At 39.9% G+C, this 20,245-nt stretch overlaps 3 protein-coding genes across 9 annotated transcripts in view; all 3 read left to right on the forward strand.

Annotated features, from left to right (window-relative positions):
* LOC1270538 (armadillo segment polarity protein) overlaps positions 1-8,328 on the forward strand; it is a 58,569-nt gene extending 50,241 nt beyond the window's left edge. For all 7 annotated transcript variants that reach the window (XM_061643250.1, XM_061643255.1, XM_061643252.1 and 4 more), the window contains one exon: positions 5,787-8,328. In XM_061643250.1, coding sequence (XP_061499234.1) covers positions 5,787-6,106 — 320 coding nt within the window. In that variant the 3' untranslated portion in view covers positions 6,107-8,328. The remainder of the gene's footprint in view (positions 1-5,786) is intronic.
* A 120-nt stretch (positions 8,329-8,448) lies between these two features.
* LOC3289815 (uncharacterized) lies at positions 8,449-16,868 on the forward strand. Its single transcript, XM_560272.3, has 2 exons — positions 8,449-10,289; positions 10,382-16,868. The coding sequence occupies exons 1-2, from the start codon at positions 9,221-9,223 to the stop codon at positions 10,732-10,734; spliced, it is 1,422 nt and encodes a 473-aa protein (XP_560272.3). The 5' UTR covers positions 8,449-9,220; the 3' UTR covers positions 10,735-16,868.
* Positions 16,869-18,302: 1,434 nt separating this feature from the next.
* Positions 18,303-20,064, forward strand: LOC1270539 (uncharacterized). The gene is made up of 2 exons (XM_309247.4): positions 18,303-18,654; positions 18,721-20,064. The coding sequence occupies exons 1-2, from the start codon at positions 18,594-18,596 to the stop codon at positions 19,935-19,937; spliced, it is 1,278 nt and encodes a 425-aa protein (XP_309247.4). The 5' UTR covers positions 18,303-18,593; the 3' UTR covers positions 19,938-20,064.
* Positions 20,065-20,245: the final 181 nt, after the last annotated feature.

Genomic DNA, 20,245 nt, shown 5'->3' on the forward strand with positions numbered 1-20,245 from the left:
TGTCGCTAGTAAGGTTTGAACAAAATGGCGCGTATACGCAATGTGCAATATTTGGTTCCGTTCATCCTGTTGTTTGTTTGTTTTTTTTTTTGTTAAATCCACACCAACATTTTCCTTTCCGCGACCTCCATTCTACCTACCTTCCTTTTCACGACCATTGTCTTCGAATAGTGTTTTTGTTGTGCGTTTGAAAAAAGATCGACAGCGATACACACTGCCTGCAAAACATCGGATCGTGCTTTGGGATCGACAGCATCGACAACGAACCACAAAGACCGACACTATCACAGCTCTTGTTCTTCAGTTTGTGATTACGATTAACAGCTGCCCCTTGGTAATTAAGTCGCTGAAACTACTAAGCAGGCACAGGCCTTTATACTCATTTTTATAGCTTTTTCTTTTAGGTTCGTTTGCAATATTTTTTTTTTGGTTTGCGTGCGTGTACTTTTCTAAGAGTTCTTTTAATTTTTCTGCATGTTGTATGTTTATATAGATAAAAGACCCTTTTCTTAAGACCTACTTCAATTACGGCGTTTTGCCGATACAATGATATACATGTTGACAGCTTAATTTTGCTTCAATGGAAGGTTTTTTTTTATTTCTCGCCGATAACCGTTTCATATGTATTCATTAAAATGTCCTGCATTTCTGAACTTGGACATATGATTGTGTGAACGCTTGTTGCATTAAAATTAATACAGGTTGGTAACGCAAAAGTGATACACTTTGTTTATGTCATAAAATTGAAACTATATTTTATTTAACTGCGGAATCGATGTCAAAATCTTTAAGTAATAAAATTACACTGTACTTGGTTAAGTTATTTCACCCTAGTATTTGAAAACGGCCCGTAAACGCTTTATTCACAACACGCACATATTTATTCGGCATTTCGTCCCAAATCTTCACCAAACGATGCTTGAATTAGTCCTAACTCAAATGCTTAACGTCGTCGAGCTTATATTCCCAAATATTGAAGTCCAATTGCTTCAAAGCTGGGCCATTCAGACGAGCTGATGAAATGAGGCATATTCTCCTTACACCCAGTGCTGCAAAATGTCATGAGTATCACGAGATTTTCACCAACGAAAACAATGAACATATCCGTGGTAGCTTGATGCTCATTGCTGATGGTCAATAAAAGTGCGTCATGACATGCTGAACACGACATGTGAATTCTTGAGTCCAACGCGATACTCTGACTGACAAGTTTAGCTTAATGCCGGCGCAAGCATAATCATGATTTTTTCTGGCTGTGAACAGTGCTGAAAAATGCCACTGTTTCAATCATCATCACTCATGACTGAAACGAAGCTCAAATCAGATCACGTACACAACTGAGATGATCAGTGACTATACTCAAACTGTTGGAGAATCAATCACATGCTTGGTGACATTTAGTTTAGCACCCAACTTTTGATCACTCACTTGGTCACGACATTGTTGTCGGCGATAATCGCGACATTCTTGGAATATACTTGGCGCGTAGGCTCTATTAACAAAATGAGCATGCTTTCTCCCTCTATCTGTTTTGATTATCTGTCGGGACAAACAGAGCGAGAAAACATGCTCATTTTATTTCTTGGAACCACTCGCACGCAATGCATATCTCCGGTGACCATCGCAATGATCACCGACTGAAAATGTCGCGACCAAGTGATTGAACAGGAGTTAGTTGCACACAATGTCACCAAGCATGCGATGGTCGCACCAACTGTTTAAGGCTCGCCTCTTATCTTCGCAGTAGAGCTCGTGACGCTGAGATGATTTTGTTTCAGCCAGAATTTTTCATGACTATGTCAGTGACATTTTGCAAAATTGATCACAACAAAAAAAGTCGTGATATAGTGACTGACCAAGCGATGGTCGCAAACATGTCATGAGCATGTATTAGTCACACCAATCGTTCTGAGTATCACCTCTGATTATCACAATTGAGTACGTGACGCTGATATGGATTTTATTTCAGTCAGATTTTTTTATGACATTGATAGTGACATTTTGCAGCACTGCTTACACCATTCCTGAACTATTAAAGCCTTATGGAACTGAATACTGTTGAAAGCAAAAACTGTCTTTTCCAAAAAGTATGTTATGTTTCAAATGGCTTTTCATAACGAATTACAAATAATATCCCTTTTTTATTCTTACGCCTCTGTCAATGAATAACAATGGCCCATATCGCATAATATTTCGATTACGATCGAAATTGAAAACCTGTACACAAAAATTCATTTTGAATGAACAAAAATCACTTCGGCAACGTTTATAAATCGAAATCGAATACAGCAATTATATGATATACGATTTCGAACGAGACCGAGCACAATTGTTAATAGCGTATCTCGAGATTTCGCGCATAGCGGATCTCTATAGAAAAATAGTTTATATTACTGGTTCAAGGATAAGAAAAAACGAAACAGAGTTTTGAATTAAATATTTTTATTGTAAAACACAGGTATCTTTTGCATAAATTCAATGCAACATGCGTTTTGATCATTTGTGAAATGCAAAAAGAACATAACATATTTCAAAATATTAAAATTTAAAAAAAATCACACGGCGCTGTCAAACTAAGAGAATCGCGTACTGCAAATTCACGTAGGGGAACCTGGGACAAAATAGTAGGGTAAACGTACCTATAGTGGTGCTAGTACCAATAGTGGTGGTATTGCACTAAAATGCGTCTCATACGATAAATTCACTGTAGTTAAGTTATTTACGATAGTGTGAAATGTTCTCTAGCCTTTTACAAAGGATTTAAAAATGAAATGGGGCCATTCCGTTTCTTTATGACCGAAAAATCCATTATTTTGTTAAAGGTATCCACATTTTTCTAAATTCCTTAGGATTTCATAACGATACTCATATGTTAGTTAACGTTCTAAATGATCACATAACAACGCAATTATTAGTTTTTTAACATAATTGTTATCAAATGATATTGTTTTATTCAAATTCATTGGGTTTTGACCATATTTACGTATTTTTAAGTGATTTTTACGATAGTGCCATTATAGGTACACCAAACAGGCATGTTCCTATAGTGGTCCTAGTTCTAAAATCAATAAAAACATGTAATTTTAGATTTTTTTCGACGATATTTTTGACACGTCGTACTGTTTTCATTAAAATAAGCAACAAAAATGAGTTTTCTGTAAGTAATTTACCAAACAAATGCCAAAATTCGCTTATTTGACTGAGTGAAAAATCGACTTCAAATCAAGCAAACTCTTCTGGCTATGGGTTGACGACAGGTGGTATTCAGTACTTTAGTCAATATTTTCATTAACCAAATTCATACATTTTTTACGATCAAATTACGCAAGAAACCTACATTATGGCAGTAATCCTTGCTATTCATACGAAAACAGCTTCTAAACTAAGTTTCATTGATATTATACACCGTTTTTGATGCATCTTTGTTTACCACCACTATAGGAACACAATACGACGACTATAGGAACCATACCACCATTATAGGTACAACGAAGCAATCACAAAAATATGTATTTTTTTCGTAAATTTGATGTGTTTCATGGTAAAAATGGTTGTAATTGCGAAGATAAAACATATTCCAACTGTTATATGTTAAAATATTCAGAAATTGGCCTTCCTGACACTTTAAATCCATTAAAATACATCTGTACCACCACAAATTGCACCACTATTGGTACATTTACCCTAAGGTGGCGCGAAATGGTCACCTGCATTATTGGCAAATTAACACTGTTATGATGACTTCTAATGATTCATAAACATCAAAGACAATGTGTAAAGCCCGCATGAAAGTTTCATAACCTAAGATTTCAAAATAAGTGAATAAATCAACAAATAAAATGTTTGCTCTAAACGATTTAATTTTCATAGTCTCGAAAATAAGCTTTCGTAAGAATTTAACTAGAAGCTAGTCTCGTGGTCCGGTTGCCAACTCGTACGACTTAACAGCATGTTCGTCATGGGTTCAAGTCCCAAAAGGACCGTGTCGCCATACGTAAAAGTTTGTAAAAGTTTGTAAAATGTTTCACTTGGGGCAAATTGGTCGGTATGTTTTGACAAAAGCAACATGATGAGGATGTGGTATAAGCTAAGGTCGCTACAATATACTAGCTTTTACATAAATAATGCTGTGCTGTATATACTATACATAAATATCGAACGTTTTCATACATATCGATAAGAAAAAATATTGACAACATTTGACTAAATTATTCAATAAAACACTAATATACTAAACTTCAATCTCTACCCTCACAATTCTACCAAAATGCAAGGGCTTAAACCAAAACCTGAAGTCTAATGTTGTGGTCCATTTTGCCCCAACAAGCGAGGCCATTTTACCCCACACAATATATTTTCACGACTTTTGACATTTTTTAAATTCATTTTTTTGCTCTTATTATTTGTTAAATTCTTACGAAAGCTTATTTTTGAGACGGTGAAATTTTTACATCGCTTAGAACTATATTTTATTTGCTAAATTATTCACTAATTTTGAAATCTTATGTTATAAAACGTTCATGATGGGCTTTGCCAATAATGCAGGTGACTTTGAATATGCCATAGTGCAGGTGACCATTTCGCATTACTTTTTCCATGATTGTTTTCCATGAATAAGACATTGAAGTATCTATTGCTGTCAAAATAACAGTGTAAAGTGGTTTAACCAATAAGATACAAAATCCTTAACAAAATCCTTAACAGATCCATTTTGCCCGCTTTCTCTTATATATAGTATCGCGTACTGCGGATGATTGCTGTAACCAGTTTCGACCAGTAGACAATTCCTATATTAAACATCGTGCATTCGACAAATTTAGTCGACAATTGGTACCACATATGCTCTTTGTTGATAGAATTCAAGGTAGTCAAAATCTCATGCATGACCTGTTTTTTTTTTAAATTTTGCATAAAGCCCGGCTTACAGTTCCTGTTAAATTGTTCGTAAACAGGCTGTATTTATGTTGGGAATATCGAACAAAAGAATATCACAGAAATTTGATTCATGTGTTTGAAATGCGGTGACAAGAAATTGAATAAAAGGCGGACTCGAGTACATGTATCACTTCTACGTTGCTGGCTACCCAGTGCATTCACGAATATTTTCGTAAACCACCTTTGTTTAAAATAGCTTGACTCTTCGACTACGGTAATAATTTACGGTCATATATGACACACACACACACACACACACACACACACACACACACACACACACACACACACACACACACACACACACACACACACACACACACACACACACACACACACACACACACACACACACACACACACACACACACACACACACACACACACATACACACACACACACAGACACAGACACAGACACAGACACAGACACAGACACAGACACAGACACAGACACAGACACAGACACAGACACAGACACAGACACAGACACAGACACAGACACAGACACAGACACAGACACAGACACAGACACAGACACAGACACAGACACAGACACAGACACAGACACAGACACAGACACAACATAAACAAAATTTATGTTACATTTGGTTTCATTTAATTGATGGTTTTTGTTGAACGTATCGTTTTTAACTATTTATGGTTTTGTTGTTAGATTGTGTATCTTTTAAATATTAAGCATGCTTGTGGTAGATTTAAATTTGTCAAAATTTTATGCAAATGTATCATGTTTTTTCATTTTTTTGATTACAAATAGCAACTTTAGAAAAACAAACTGAAACAAGCAAATGATTTCCATGAACTTTTGAACTTTTTCCATTCATCTTTAGGATACGACACCCTTCCAATAGACTCAATGCAAGGTCTGGAGATTGGAGGAGGCGGTGGTAGCAGCAACGGTGGTGCGATTGGTAACGGCGGCATGGGCGGCCAGCAGCAGCAGTCTGGCGGTGGGCCCGGTTCGGTGGTGATGGGTGGCGGCGGTGCTAGCGGCATGTCCTCGTCCGGCCAGCCAACCTCACCGTACGGTATGGACATGGACGTCGGCGAAATGGAAGCTAGCGAGCTGACGTTTGATCATCTGGACGTGATGCCATCACCGCCGCAGGACAACAACCAGGTTGCCGCCTGGTACGATACCGATCTCTAAAGGGCGGACATACTTTAGCATCGATCAACTTTAGCAGCGGATGTCGCACACACACATCACAATGCAAACATGCAGGTAGAATGTTCGAAAGAACGAAAGAACAGAGGAGGGCTAGGCGATCTGCGATCTAGGTGTAGGGCGCGTCTCTGCAATAACACTTCCATTGCAAACTGGGCTATATTTGGATCATTTTATTTTACAAGTACTAACATTTTTCTTTGCTCGATATAAGGCTATACCGAAAATTTACATTACGCTCTTTCGCACGCCGCGGGTGTGTAGAGAAAAGCATTATTTTATTTTTTGATAACGATTTTACAATATCTTTTAGCTATTGATAGCTAGTAAAGCAAACATATGGGCGGATTTAAGAAAGCACTTATTGTAATCTTTTTCATCCTTTTAAAAATATTTTGTGTGCATCTATGAACGTCTAATCCTCTCAACTATATGCTGGATATTTTTTTAATCATCTAAGGCAGGTCAATCTAACCCCATCACAGGTAAACCTAGAATACATTGAAATGTATTTTTTGAGGTTTTGCTACAAAATACAATAGAACTTTATATAAATTTGCTGGAAATTGTGTAAGGAATTAATTTGAAGGAAAAAAATATAATCGAATTCATGTAGCAAAATTATGGTACTCCCGTATCTATTAAATTGAGACAAGTGTTAGGGAAAGTATTCGAATGGAAACCTATGCATACACAAACAAAACGAATACAATTATCATTATGAAAGCAAACAAGAAAACGAAAAATATTAGTGCTTCCAAAAAAACGAAAACCAAGTTCAATTCGTTTCATCCTCTCCTTTTCTTTTTCTCTCCCTCTCTCTCTCTCTTTTTATCTCATGTAATCCTTCTTTTCTTCCTCCTCTTCTTCTCTCCCGTTTTCATCTAAAAAGAAGCAATGCTTTCAATGCCAGCAATTTTATTTTACTTATAATTTAAATACTAAAAATATTTACATCCCATTTTCTTCTATATTACAATAATATATAAATATATGATTATCGCTAATTGATAAGTTTTACGAACAATGTGCGGACACAATCAGTCACACCCTCTTTCTATCTTTCGTCACATATTTGTACAATTTTGCACAATTTGTTCAATATGTTCCGGGTATCATTTATCAGATGCATTTGTCATAAACTCTCTGCCGTTACCCCGCTCTATGGGATATCTAACGCGTCAGAAGTCGTAAAATGGTGGCATGACGATGTCATGGAATTTTGACGAAAAGTTCTTTAACGAGTTTTTTAACGAATTTAATTGTTGGGCTTAACCGAAGAAAAGCTTTGACAAATTTCAAGGTTCTATTCAAAACATGTCATAATGAACAGGAAGAACTAGAATAGAAGAAAGTTGTGGACGACGTGTTCTATACGAAGTTGATTCACTCTTTATTAACATATTTCATGTTAAATCATATTTCAAAAGAATAACAAATCATATTTCAAAAGAAAAAAACAATTCTTTTATTTGAAAAATAACTCAGTACAATTCATTTTCTCCGTCGCCTTCCAATTCAGGGGTTTCTATAGGAAATGATTAAAAAAAAGGATAAAGATTGTGAAAAGGACGACGGATCGCAATTCTAAGGGTACAACACTTAAACGTATCCTCACCAATGCGGTGAGTTATCCCTTCCATTGTTTTTTTTTTCTTTTTTATTATAATTCACCTCTCCTCACTCGTTTGACTCATGAACAAAAACTTAGTAAAAATATTGGCTGGTAATTTATTTCTTAATGAGGAGCAAAAATATCTATAACAGTTCGTTCCATCGATTTATTTAAAGAAAGATTATTCACATGAAAATGGATTGAAGAAAAGAAATAAGGGCAAGATTTGCTGCAATAGAAAAACTCGAGCGGGATGAGCGAATATGGAAAGATATCCGGTTAACAGAATAGAAAAGGACAAATCCATACATTTAATAAAACGGAAGTCGAGTAGAGCTATTTCATAAAAGGAAATGATGAAGCAACCCAGAGAAAAATGTATTTGTTGCAAACTTATGGAACGCAAGGATAGAAGAAGTAAACAGACCTAAACGCACCTTCCCATACACACATCCATAGAGGAGAAATGGTACGAAGTTATTATAGCAAGTAACTTTTTAGCGGTATAATCAATGTTTTATCATTCATCTGATCATGATCCCAAGATATAATAAACAAACAAACAAGAAGAAAATAAACAAGCAAGGAACCAATGCGAGTCAAATAAAACAGAGAAGAGAGAAACTAAAATAACGGTAGAGAAAAAGAATAGCGTAAATATATCGGGTATTAAATAAAATTGAAGCAACAAAACAAAATAAATCGGAATGAGACAAAAGCGACAGCGAGAGCGAGAGAGAGACAGAGGGAAAAACAGGGAAAAACGACATCGCAGAACTGTCTCACCGGCACGGGTCACACGGAACATGGATTTTCGAAAGCGCCTGCTGTGTATCGCACGCCCCACTGCTAACTTGGTTTTTCTTCAGTTTTCAACTCAATTGCACATTCGCTAGAACAGGTTTCATGGTCCGCTTCTGCAATTGCTTGATTGCTACTGGAAAGATAAAAAAGGACGGGGCTGAGCGATGTTGTCCTAAAACGTTGATGTTCCAGAAAAACGGGGGCTAGATTGGGGTAAATCATCATACGCCTTTTTTTACGTAACGACCTATGCGGTCATGCCGCCCTATACAAGATTTAGAGACTGATTGAGTACTACACAGTCAGATAGTCAATTCTTGCTACGGGCATTCAGGCACGTTGTTAAGTCGCGCGTTCCTTGTCAATGCCATTCATAAAAAACCTGATTGTGGAATATCTGGAGTACGCCTTAGCTGTTGATACTATTTGGGAGGTTGGAGTTGCATTTGTCGTTGCATTACCATTGACAGAATGTGTAGTGTCTTGTATCAGCCAGCAGCAATAGCGTTTAACACACTCAGAATGCGTGACGTGTGCATATTAGATGTTCAACGTTAGCGACGACAATTACAGCTTCTGGGTGATTTCTCCTCCCACGCAAGGGTGATGTTTACCGACACGCTCCCGTGCGTCCCTCCGCCGATGCACATGACTGCAAAATGGTCTGACTGATCGCGATGCACCTGCACCCTTGGAACACACTTCTTCCACGATATGCCACACGCGCCGGAAGTTGCAGTTGCAACACGAAAGCTGACTCGACCAGTTTGGTCGCAACATTGAAGGAAGAGCTCGGTACAGCTATGAATTCTCGGTTCCTACTAGTGGCACTGCTATTGCGGATATCACGGGCCGATTGGGTCGAGATACCGCAGGTCAAACCATCGCCTCCGCTAACCCAAGGAGTATCCATCAGCACCACAATCAAACCCGCCACCATCGACGGTCACGTGTTATCCCACTCGCATCTGCTATTGTCCCATCTTTCTGGCGACCGGAGAAGAGTGGGCAGTCATTGGTTGCCATCTGTAGCTGGTGGTAGTGGCAGTAGCAGTAGTACCTCCTCTTATATCCGCTGGCATCGACCTGTAAATGATTTACTCGAAAACCATGGCCTAAACATGAGCGAATCTCGTCGGGTACCAGCCTGGGTGGGTACAACGACCTGGCAAGAAGCACATCAACACCCGTCCTTTACGCTAGTGAATATTTCAAACAAGGTGGAACAGTTGCACGATGCCGAAAGTGACGAGGACTCGCATGGCGACGGTCAGTACCCGGTGGTACACACAGAGCTGCTTCCGTTCGGAAATCGGTACGAGGAAGAGTCGATCGAATCGATCGCTGCGAACGGAGCACCAAAGGCCATCCTTCATTATGTGGCACCGTCCGTGGCTCACTTTGACGATTTCGATGACTACGACGAAATATTGCCGCAGGTGCATCAGGTGAAGCCAAAACCTCCGAACAGCGAGATAGAAGACGAGGAGGAGGAGGAGTACGTAGAAGAGGAAGACCTAGAAGAGGTGCACGAACCGGATAGGACCATCGAGGAATTTGAAACAGTGGAGCAAGCGAAACTACCGAGTAATCTTCATGTGCATCCCCAACCACCGACGGGACTAGGTGGATTTCTCGACTTTCTCCGACGCATGCAGGTCAGCTTCGTGCAGCGAACGGCACACACGATCGGTGACAAGATAAGAATGCTGGCCGGGATGCGCGATCAGCTCCTGAGCACCATTGGTAAATTCTGCGGCATCAATATTGAGACTTATCAATAATGTCAGACATCCATAAACTATCTATAGCATTGCCCTCTTTTCTCCACTTCCCAGAGCGACGGATTGCCGTTCTATGGCGGGGTAACAACGATATGTACCAGTCCGAGCAGCGTAGCCGGGTCAAGCGCGGTTGGATGGAACCGCACGCAGACACGGAGGCCATGGACTTCCCGTCAGCCGAAGGGGCGCTGCTTACCATTTCTTTTCTCACCTTCGCCGTATTTCTGATCAAGCTGGTGCTACAGGTGATCAACACGATCAAGGCGAAACACTACACGTACAGCACATTCGCGGCGGCCACACCGGTGTCGGGCGGAATACTAGTTAAACGCACCCGGCGCCAAACGGTTGAACCGCACGAACTGCAGGTGATCCTGGGTGCACTCAATGGCTTTCGGCCCACGTAGTACACCACCTCAGGCGTGTGCTGCTTACTTTTTGGAGGCAATTTTACAAGCTGTCTATAATTCATTTCTCATTTGATTGAAACACGTGGCACAAGCAATAATAAAAAAGGAAATCGTCTTGCTTTTAACCGTAGAGTTGGCAACCAGATTTACACACGTAAGTTGGCAACCGGCATACCCGGGTATTCCACACGTTTTGATGCAAAAAATTAACGATTTTCATAGGTAAACAATGCATTATATATTTTAATGCTGTATGCAAGTAATGCCGACCATATATTCTCTTCTATTTCATTTATTCATTTAGTTTATTCATTTTATTATAAAAATAACGGTCAAATTGAAATTTGGAATCGCTTGAATTTGACTCGAAAATAAGCACAATACGAAAAGAGGAAGAAGAGAAACGTCATTCTCCATACAGAATGTATGGAATACCCGGGTATGCTGGTTGCCAACTTACGTGGTAAAGTTAAAAAAAAATCAAAATAAAATACTTACAGACTGTTTTAAATTACAATTTATGCACCAAAAAATCAGAAATTAAAAGTTGGGAGGCTACGGTATATTTCAAGTCAATAAAAGCAATGAATCAAAAGTTATTGCAGTTTAAAGTTTAAAAAAATACCCGGGTATCCGGTTGCCAACTTAGGCGGCGCTCTGGGACCAATCGAACGAGACAAACAAACACGACTCTGTTCGATAGGTGCTCTGTCAGCTGTTCGATGTCTTATAGACCTGTCATGATGCACTGCAGTACGCCTTTCTTTTCATCTCGAAAATGAAGCATTTTCATAGTTTAAATGAATATCCACCTACAGGGGGAAGATTCAACTCATAATTTACTAGTTATTCACATCTATAATAACATAGAAATCATTCAAATTTAATATTGAAAAATGTAAACAAACGTCCATGCCAAAACACATACAGTGCATACACATGGATTATGTACACACAATAGTTTAATACGTGTCAATCCTTTATATTTGATGTTATAATTGATTGAAAAGTTTAACAATAATTATTGATAGCTATTTTAAATATTTTGCACGCAATTTTAAGAAGAAAAAGAGACAAACTACGTAAACAAACTTAAAAATGTCCCGAATTGAATTCTTTCTACTGTAGCTGTGAAGCGTTTGACAGCCAAGGTACTCACAGCACAGGTGGGTATCGAACATCATAGACAGAATCAACTGACATGTTCGACTCGACGTTTGTCTTGTTTGTTTGTTTGTGTCTGACAGTGCACCTCCATATGATTATATGGGTTTGTTCGTGTCGGATGTCGTGTTCGATTGCTGCTAGAGCGCCGCCTTAAAGGTTAAATCAAGGTGTTATAAATGACAAGGTGAAGTTGTTCAGAGCAAAATGACATTTCTCGACTTGACATTTCTCTTCCGTGGGCCAAGGTGTGTTTATTAAGGAGGTGAATTGTTAGCGCGTTTTCCGGGCGCCATCATTGAGTATTGTTATGTCAAATCGCATACAATTTTCTATACCCCCCTCCAGCCATCCCCAATTTTAATACCGGAGCCACCAGTATTGTTATGTCAAGTCGTGAAATGTCAATTTGCTCTGAAGCACTTCACCTCCTAATATCCATACACCTTGCCGTGGGCTTCGGTATAAAATTTGGGTAGGGCTCAAGGATAATACGGACGTCACACGAAGCGTAAACTTTGGCGTAAACTGAATTTCAGCCATACAACCCTGAAATCTTTTGACAGGAAGTTTACGCTCTCCCATACAAATCAAGCGTAAACTTTTTGAGTTTACGCCTCGTGTGACGTCCGTATAATGTATTTAGAAGGTTGATTTTTATCGATTATGCTGGGCGACATTGTGGGGGACATCTGTCACTCTCTGCATACAAATTTCATTACCCCGCACCAGCCCTCCCCGATTTTTATACCGGAGCCCACGGAAGAGAAATGTCAAGTCGAGAAATGTCATTTTGCTCTGAACAACTTCACCTTGTCATTTATAACACCTTGCGTACGACGGAATCAAAAATTTTTGGTTTCGTCGGACGCCGCATCCGATTTTATCTGTCAAACTAAATGTGTGGTGTTTTGTAGGAACAATCTCAAATTTATTTTTCATAATCGTTATATTATTCAGATCATCCAATTAATCGCAATATTACAGTCATTATCCGATATACGCTATCGTACGGGACCGAGTGCAACAGCGTATCTCGAGTTTTCGCGTATATCGGATTCCTATGGAAAAATGGTTTACACTACCGGTTCGAGGGTTGAAATATATCGCCACAGAGTTTTGCATAAAAGTTTTTTGTTATAAAACATGTATCTTTTGCACAAATTTAATGCAAAATGCATTAAGAACATTAAGGAAATTCGAAAAGAGCATTAAATATTTCAAATAATAAAAATATTTGCAAAAAACACATGGAGCTGTCAAATTTAGATGAATCGCGTACAGGCGGTCCCCGAGATACACGGTACCTCTTATACGCGGATTCGGAGATACGCGGTTTTCTAAATGTGACAGTTCGTTGAACAAATTGTACTGATTTGACACATCAATTGTAAATTGCCAAATAATTTCCGTTTTGATCGAATGTTAAAAACCATTTCAAAACGTTTAAAACTGTTATATTCCGTCAGAATCATATCAAATAATTTATAAAGCGACTAAAACCGCCCCCTACTTGCAAAATTACACGAAAATTATTGATATTTTGGCTAAAAATCACGAGATTCGACTTACGCGGAAATTCGAGATACGCGGTATTTTGCGGTCGTTTTCGGTCCCCATTAACCGTGTATCTCGGGGACCGCCTGTACTGCGAATTCGCGTATATCGAGTATCGCGTACTGCGGATAATTGCTGTACAGGCGGTCCCCGAGATACACGGTACCTCTTATACGCGGATTCGGAGATACGCGGTTTTCTAAATTTGACAGTTCTTTGAGCAAATTGGACTGAATTGACACATCAATTGTAAATTGCCAAATAATTTCCGTTTCGATGGAATGTTAAAAACTATTTCAAATGGTTTAAAACTGTTATATTCCGTCAGAATCATATGAAATAATTTATAAAGTGACTAAAATCGCCCCCTACTTGCAAAACTATACGAAAATTAGTGATATTTTAGCTGGAAATCACGAGATTCGACTTACGCGGAAATTCGAGATACGCGGTATTTTGCGGCCGTTTTCGGTCCCCATTAACCGTGTATCTCGGGGACCGCCTGTATGTAGAAACGCTCTGACAGTTTAACCCTAGAGTTGGCAACCAGATTTACACACGTAAGTTGGCAACCGGCATACCCGGGTATTCCACACGTTTTGATGCAAAAAATTAACGATGTTCATAGGTAAACAATGCATTATATATTTTAATGCTGTATGCAAGTAATGCCGATCATATATTCTCTCCTATTTCATTTATTAATTAAGTTTTTCCATTTTATTATAAATATAACGGTCAAATTGAAATTTAGAATCGCTTGAATTTGACTCGAAAATAAGCACAATACAAAACGAGGAAGAAGAGAAACGTCATTCTCCATACAAAATGTATGGAATACCCGGGTATGCTGGTTGCCAACTTACGTGGTAAAGTTTAAAAAATTCAAAATAAAATACTTACAGACTGTTTAAAATTAAAATTTATGTACCAAAAAAATCATAAATTAAAAGTTGGGAGGCTACGGAAAATTTCAGGTCAATAAAAGCAATGAATCAAAAGTTATTGCAGTTTAAAGTTTAAAAAAATACCCGGGTATCCGGTTGCCAACTTAAAGGTTAAATCAAGGTGTTATAAATGACAAGGTGAAGTTGTTCAGAGCAAAATGACATTTCTCGACTTGACATTTCTCTTCCGTGGGCTCCGGTATAAAAATCGGGGAGGGCTGGAGCGGGGTAATGAAATTTGTATGCAGAGAGTGACAGATGTCCCCCACAATGTCGCCCAGCAAAAGCGATAAAAATAAACCTTCTAAATACATTATCCTTGGTTTAAATAGACATAGTGCGACAAAGTCGCGCGTGACAAATGCCTACTTTGTTGGTAACCTGGTAAAAATACCAGGTGGTGGAAAAGGGCTTTTGGGGCGTCACCATAGTTAATAGTTATGGGCGTTTCGGAGCGCACCAATGGCTCCGGAGCCGGCTCCGCTCCGACGGCTCCGGAGCCGGCTCCGCTCCGACGGCTCCGGAGCCGGCTCCGCATCAACGGCGCCGTTGCCGGTTCCAGCCTACCGGCTCTGCACTCACGGCTTCGTTCCAACGGCTGCGAACCACCGGCTTCGGGACCACCGTTCCGGAGCCGGCGACGAATCAACGGCTCCAGACCAACGGCTCAGAACTAACGGTTCAATAGAGTCATCATTGTATGATAGCGTAATAAATAACGAATATATATTCTCGCACGTGTGGAAGCTAACACACGATATGATTGCAGTATTGACATGCATGACGTTGTGTTGCATTCGTTACCGTAGCAATAGACGATGCGCAATCTCAGATTGCGCATATATTTATCTGTCAAACGGGTCGGTTTGATATATTTATCTGTCAAAAAAACTTTATATATCTCGGACATATAATCTTGAAAATTTATGCGCAATCTTGGCGCAATCTGAAAATGTATGGAAATGACGTTTATAGCTCAGGGTTGGCTACGCGAAATGACTTATGTTTTGATAAAACGAATATATGCGCAATCTGAGATTGCGCATCGTGTATTAATACGGTTAGGCTCGTGGCAACGCTCATCGGATGCGATTTTATCGGACGAGATTTATATGGGATTTGACAGATAACGTCGGACGTGCGATTTCGTCGTCCGACGTTATCTGTCAAATCCCATATAAAAAATTGACAGGCCGTCCGATAAAATCGCATGCGAAAAAGCGTTGCCACCACCCTTAGTCTCGTCTTTCTGAACAACATTCAAAACTAATCGATGTTTTTTATTGATAAATTCTTTTAAACATGACCTACTCCGCTATTTACGCATTTCCTCGATTGAAACTTCATTGAAAAAGTTATTTTGGTCCTTTGTGTAAAAACCGGTTCCGGAGCCATGGGTACGGAGTCGGCTCCGGAGCCGTCCCAAGTGCCACAAATCCACTAAACGACCACTAAACGGATTCTAAACGACTTAAGTTCTCTACCTAAACGGAATATAGAAAGACTTCGTTTAGCAGACGGCAAACGACTCATGCATTCTAAAAATAGCAAAAAAGCTGGTGGCGCTCTCTGTTGGTGGGATACCCCAACCAGTGGAACTTCATCGCTTGGAGGAGAGCTTTCTCATTTCCTCTGTACTGTTGTATGGTTTCGCATTGAAGTTGTGCATCGCTAGAACTAGAACGGCGATACGATTGTTTAAATACTAAACTCCAACGGAAACCACCAGTACTGAAGCAAGTGAGATTTGAGTAATGGTCGTTGGTGTTGATACCCACGTATCTGACCACACGACCATTCATATAGATTTTTGCTCAGAAATTTAGATCATGATAAGATGAAACTTGTCAAAACACATTGCAAGAAAAGGATAGCAATATAATGATGAGTTGTAATACGCCATCTATTGATCAGACCAATGAAGCTGTGGAACTTTCATTTTTTTTCTATGGATATTCAATTTTCCAGTCGTTTAAGCTTAATCTGTGGCGCTTGGGGTTGGTGCGGAGTCGGATTCGGAGCCGGCTCCTGAGCCGTGGGTGCGGAGCCGGCTTAGTCTCGTCTTTCTGAACAACATTCAAAACTAATCGATGTTTGTTTTTGATAAATTGTTTTAAACATGACCTACTCCGCTATTTACGCATTTCCTCGATTGAAACTTCATTGAAAAAGTTATTTTGGTCCTTTGTGTTAAAACCGGTTCCGGAGCCATGGGTACGGAGTCGGCTCCGGAGCCGTTGGTGCGGAGCCAGCTCCGGAGCCGTGGGTGCGGAGCCGGCTCCGGAGCCGTAGGTGCGGAGCCGGCTCCGAAATTGTCTGGAGCCGATCGGAGCCGGCTCCGGCTTCGGAGCCGTTTTGCCCATCACTAATAGTTAAAGGACTTTACGTCATTTTAAAATCGTTAACCATTGATTTCCGCACACAAAGCATAGCAAATAGAACAGATTTCTTTGTTACTACGTGTATGTATGTCTATTGATTTTATTGAAAAAAATGAGAAATAGTAACATAAGATTTGATGGTTTGTTTCGTCAAAATGTAAAATCATGTGAGTAAGAGTTCTAATCTCACGTAAATTGTCCATGTGTCTTGTAGATATAGAGGAATAAATGTTAAAATAGGAAATAAAATTGATTTCTTAGTTTTTATCCTCAAACGTGTCGAAAACACCATGAATAATGCAATAAATTCACGAAATAACACGAAATAACACATTTTAATTTATGTTTTATTGTTAAATAAGATCTCGCAAAGCTCAAAATATATTTTCAAAGTATATTTGATCGAAAAAATGTGGTAAATAAATTGTATTATCATACAGTCTTTCCCCGAGTTACGCGACACTCGAGTTACGTGAATTCGAGTTACGCGAATTTTTATTTTTGACAGTTCAGATGTCAAATCAGTACAATTTTCTCCATCAATTGTCAAATGAAAAATAATTACCGATAAATAACCAAATTTTCTACACCAATTGCATCAAATAAGTATTAAATTACATAAATGAACTAAATTCAATCAAAAATTATGATAAATAAAGTATATTTTTGCTGTAACATGTGATATTCGACTTACGCGAAAATCCGAGATACGCGAATGTCTCCGGAACGCATTATTCGCGTAACTCGGGGAAAGACTGTACAGGGTTTTACAAGTCAGAATCGAATGTCAGCAAAACAATTTCAGAAGCTCAAGATGCAGTTTAGCTGTCAAAAGTTGTTGTTTCACCGCACCGATGCTATTTTCAATAGCGCAATTTGATTTTTAATTCGCTCGAGTTGTTTTTTTAGAGGCCTTTCGCATCGTTTTGCAAATTCAAACACTCATTTTTAGATTATTTGTTTACAAATCAATTATTTAGTGCATTTCTAGCGTTATATTTATGAAACATTACGTATTTATTGTAAAAAATGAGTGTTTCTGTGCAAAAAGCTACGAGCACTTGCGTATGTAAACATGTACAATGTTTATGTAGCTTCTTGCACAGAAAATCGCCATTTTTACCATAAATACGTAATATTTCATAAATATAATGCTTAAATGAATAAAAGCATTGATCTCAATCATATAATCTAAAAATGAGTGTTTGAATTTGCAAAACGATGCGAAAGGCCTCTAAAAAAACAACTCGAGCGATTTAAAAATCAAATTGCGCTATTGAAAATAGCATCGGTGCGGTGAAACAACAACTTTTGACAGCTAAACTGCATCTTGAGCTTCTGAAATTGTTTTGCTGACATTCTATTCTGACTTGTAAAACTCTGTAATAAATATATGTAAACGACGTTAGAATCCTGACCTTACGTCATGTGACGTTTGAATCCTGGGGACCTTACGTCTTGTGACGAATTGTCAAAATGCTCTAGATTCCACCACCTGAAATTTTTAATCCACCTTGATTTCACCACCTGATATTTTGAATCCACCTTGGGTATCAGATGAAGAAGTCGTGTTCGATTGGTGTTAAAGCATCCGATAACACTGCTTTAATACAGCGATGTCTGTCTGCTAGATCTGCGCTAAAATGCAGTGCGACGTTAGAACTATTTTCTGAAGCAAATCCCTGAAATATTCTAAATAAACCCTAGCGCGGGGCGTGGATGTAGTGAAGAGGCAGCGCGAAATCGTAAATTTTTGTTTAGTGGCCACCAACCTTCAATCAACAGCAAAGCACGTGGTGGGATAAAAATGTCGAACAAAATTGTTAATATTGTCTGTCAGACTTCTAGCGAGAACCATCCGGTGATACGTAAGCAGCTTGAAGCCTTCCTATTTCTAGCAATGTCGCCTGCTTCATAGGTAATTTATTTTGCAGTGGAAAACTACGAAACTTATCTCGAGCCCCGGCAGCATGACATGAAGTGTTTGCTAGCGTATGACCCCACCATCTCGAAGGTGGACGACAAGGTCGGCAACATGTTGCTGGTATCTGGTGAGAAGAAGCTGTACATCGGGCAGATTCACGTTCCGACCGACGACACACTTGAATCGGCGCCGGCCGACTTGCTGCGTACGTACGTGGCCCGACGCAACAAGGAAACGGGCAAAATGCGGCTATACGAGGTGCGAGCCACCACTCTGAAGCACATCAGTCTGGACCGACCGGCAGGTGACGGACAGACTACTGCCGAGTTGGACTTGCGACAGCTGCTACGACTGCAGAGCAAATTTAATGCCCGGCTGGGCCGTCGAAACCTCCTCCTGATGAACAAGCGAATGGACATGTCAGTGATGGAAGAGAAGCTGGAGCGAACAATTGCCGAGACGGTGCCGAAGGAGCCGTCTGCAACGGCGGCATCGTCCGAGGGTACTGTAACGGACCTGTCCTCACAGTCCGGCAACACGATGGGCGATGTACTGCAGCGCGAGCTGCTAGCCAAATCAAAGCCGGACGCAAAATCGCTCCGAGATCTTTACGATGCCAAGCAGCTTATAGGGTTGGAAGTGTGGCAAAAACTTCTGGAACCGGCCCGGCAGCTGCTGCAGGTACCTGCCGAGGACTTGGAGATGGCTAATGCTTACCTCGAAAACAAGGTGAAGGCGGCAATGCAGTCGAGCGAACCGGCAGACCAAGCAAACTTAGCCACAGTCCGGATCTGTCTGTACATGGACGTGTTGGTCCGGCTGCTTGGCCCCAAGGCATATCAAATGGCATTTAAACAGGAGCACCTCTCGGTCTTTACCAATGTGCTCGACGAGCCGATTCGGCACAGCTTCCTGCAGTCCGTTCGGAAGGAGACGAGCACGCGCTTCCAGGTGACGAAGTACACGCACATCAAGGCGCTCATGTACTATCTGGCTCTTGCGTTTGCGATGGAGAGGCAAGAAGCGCTGGTTGTGGAAACGCTGCACAGATCGCTGGGTGTACCGCGAAGCCAGCTGTTAATGTACGGACGTGCTGTCGGTGCACGGTACAACGCAAAAAGTGATCAGTTTACACTTGGTACGAGACAAATGAGTGACAAGAGTGAGCAGCTGGCGGACATGTTAGCTGGACATAGACGGGGTGTCAAACGATCGCGTCAAAATTGATAGTTAAGCATAACCGTATTAATACACGATGCGCAATCTCAGATTGCGCATATATTCGTTTTATCAAAACATATGTCATTTCGCGTAGCCAACCCTGAGCTATAAACGTCATTTCCATACAATTTCAGACTGCGCCAAGATTGCGCAAGTTATTTTTCTTTCTTCGATGCTAGAAAGAAGTGGACCTTTCGAGTGCTAGAAACCAACTGACTTTATTTTCCATTATTTGTTACCAACGCTTAATGTGACCGGTCGGCTAACGGTATCGATATGCATATATCGATCAGCATATCGATACCCAAGTTATT

The sequence above is a fragment of the Anopheles gambiae genome, chromosome X, assembly GCF_943734735.2.
Source record: "Anopheles gambiae chromosome X, idAnoGambNW_F1_1, whole genome shotgun sequence".
NCBI lineage: Eukaryota > Metazoa > Arthropoda > Insecta > Diptera > Culicidae > Anopheles > Anopheles gambiae.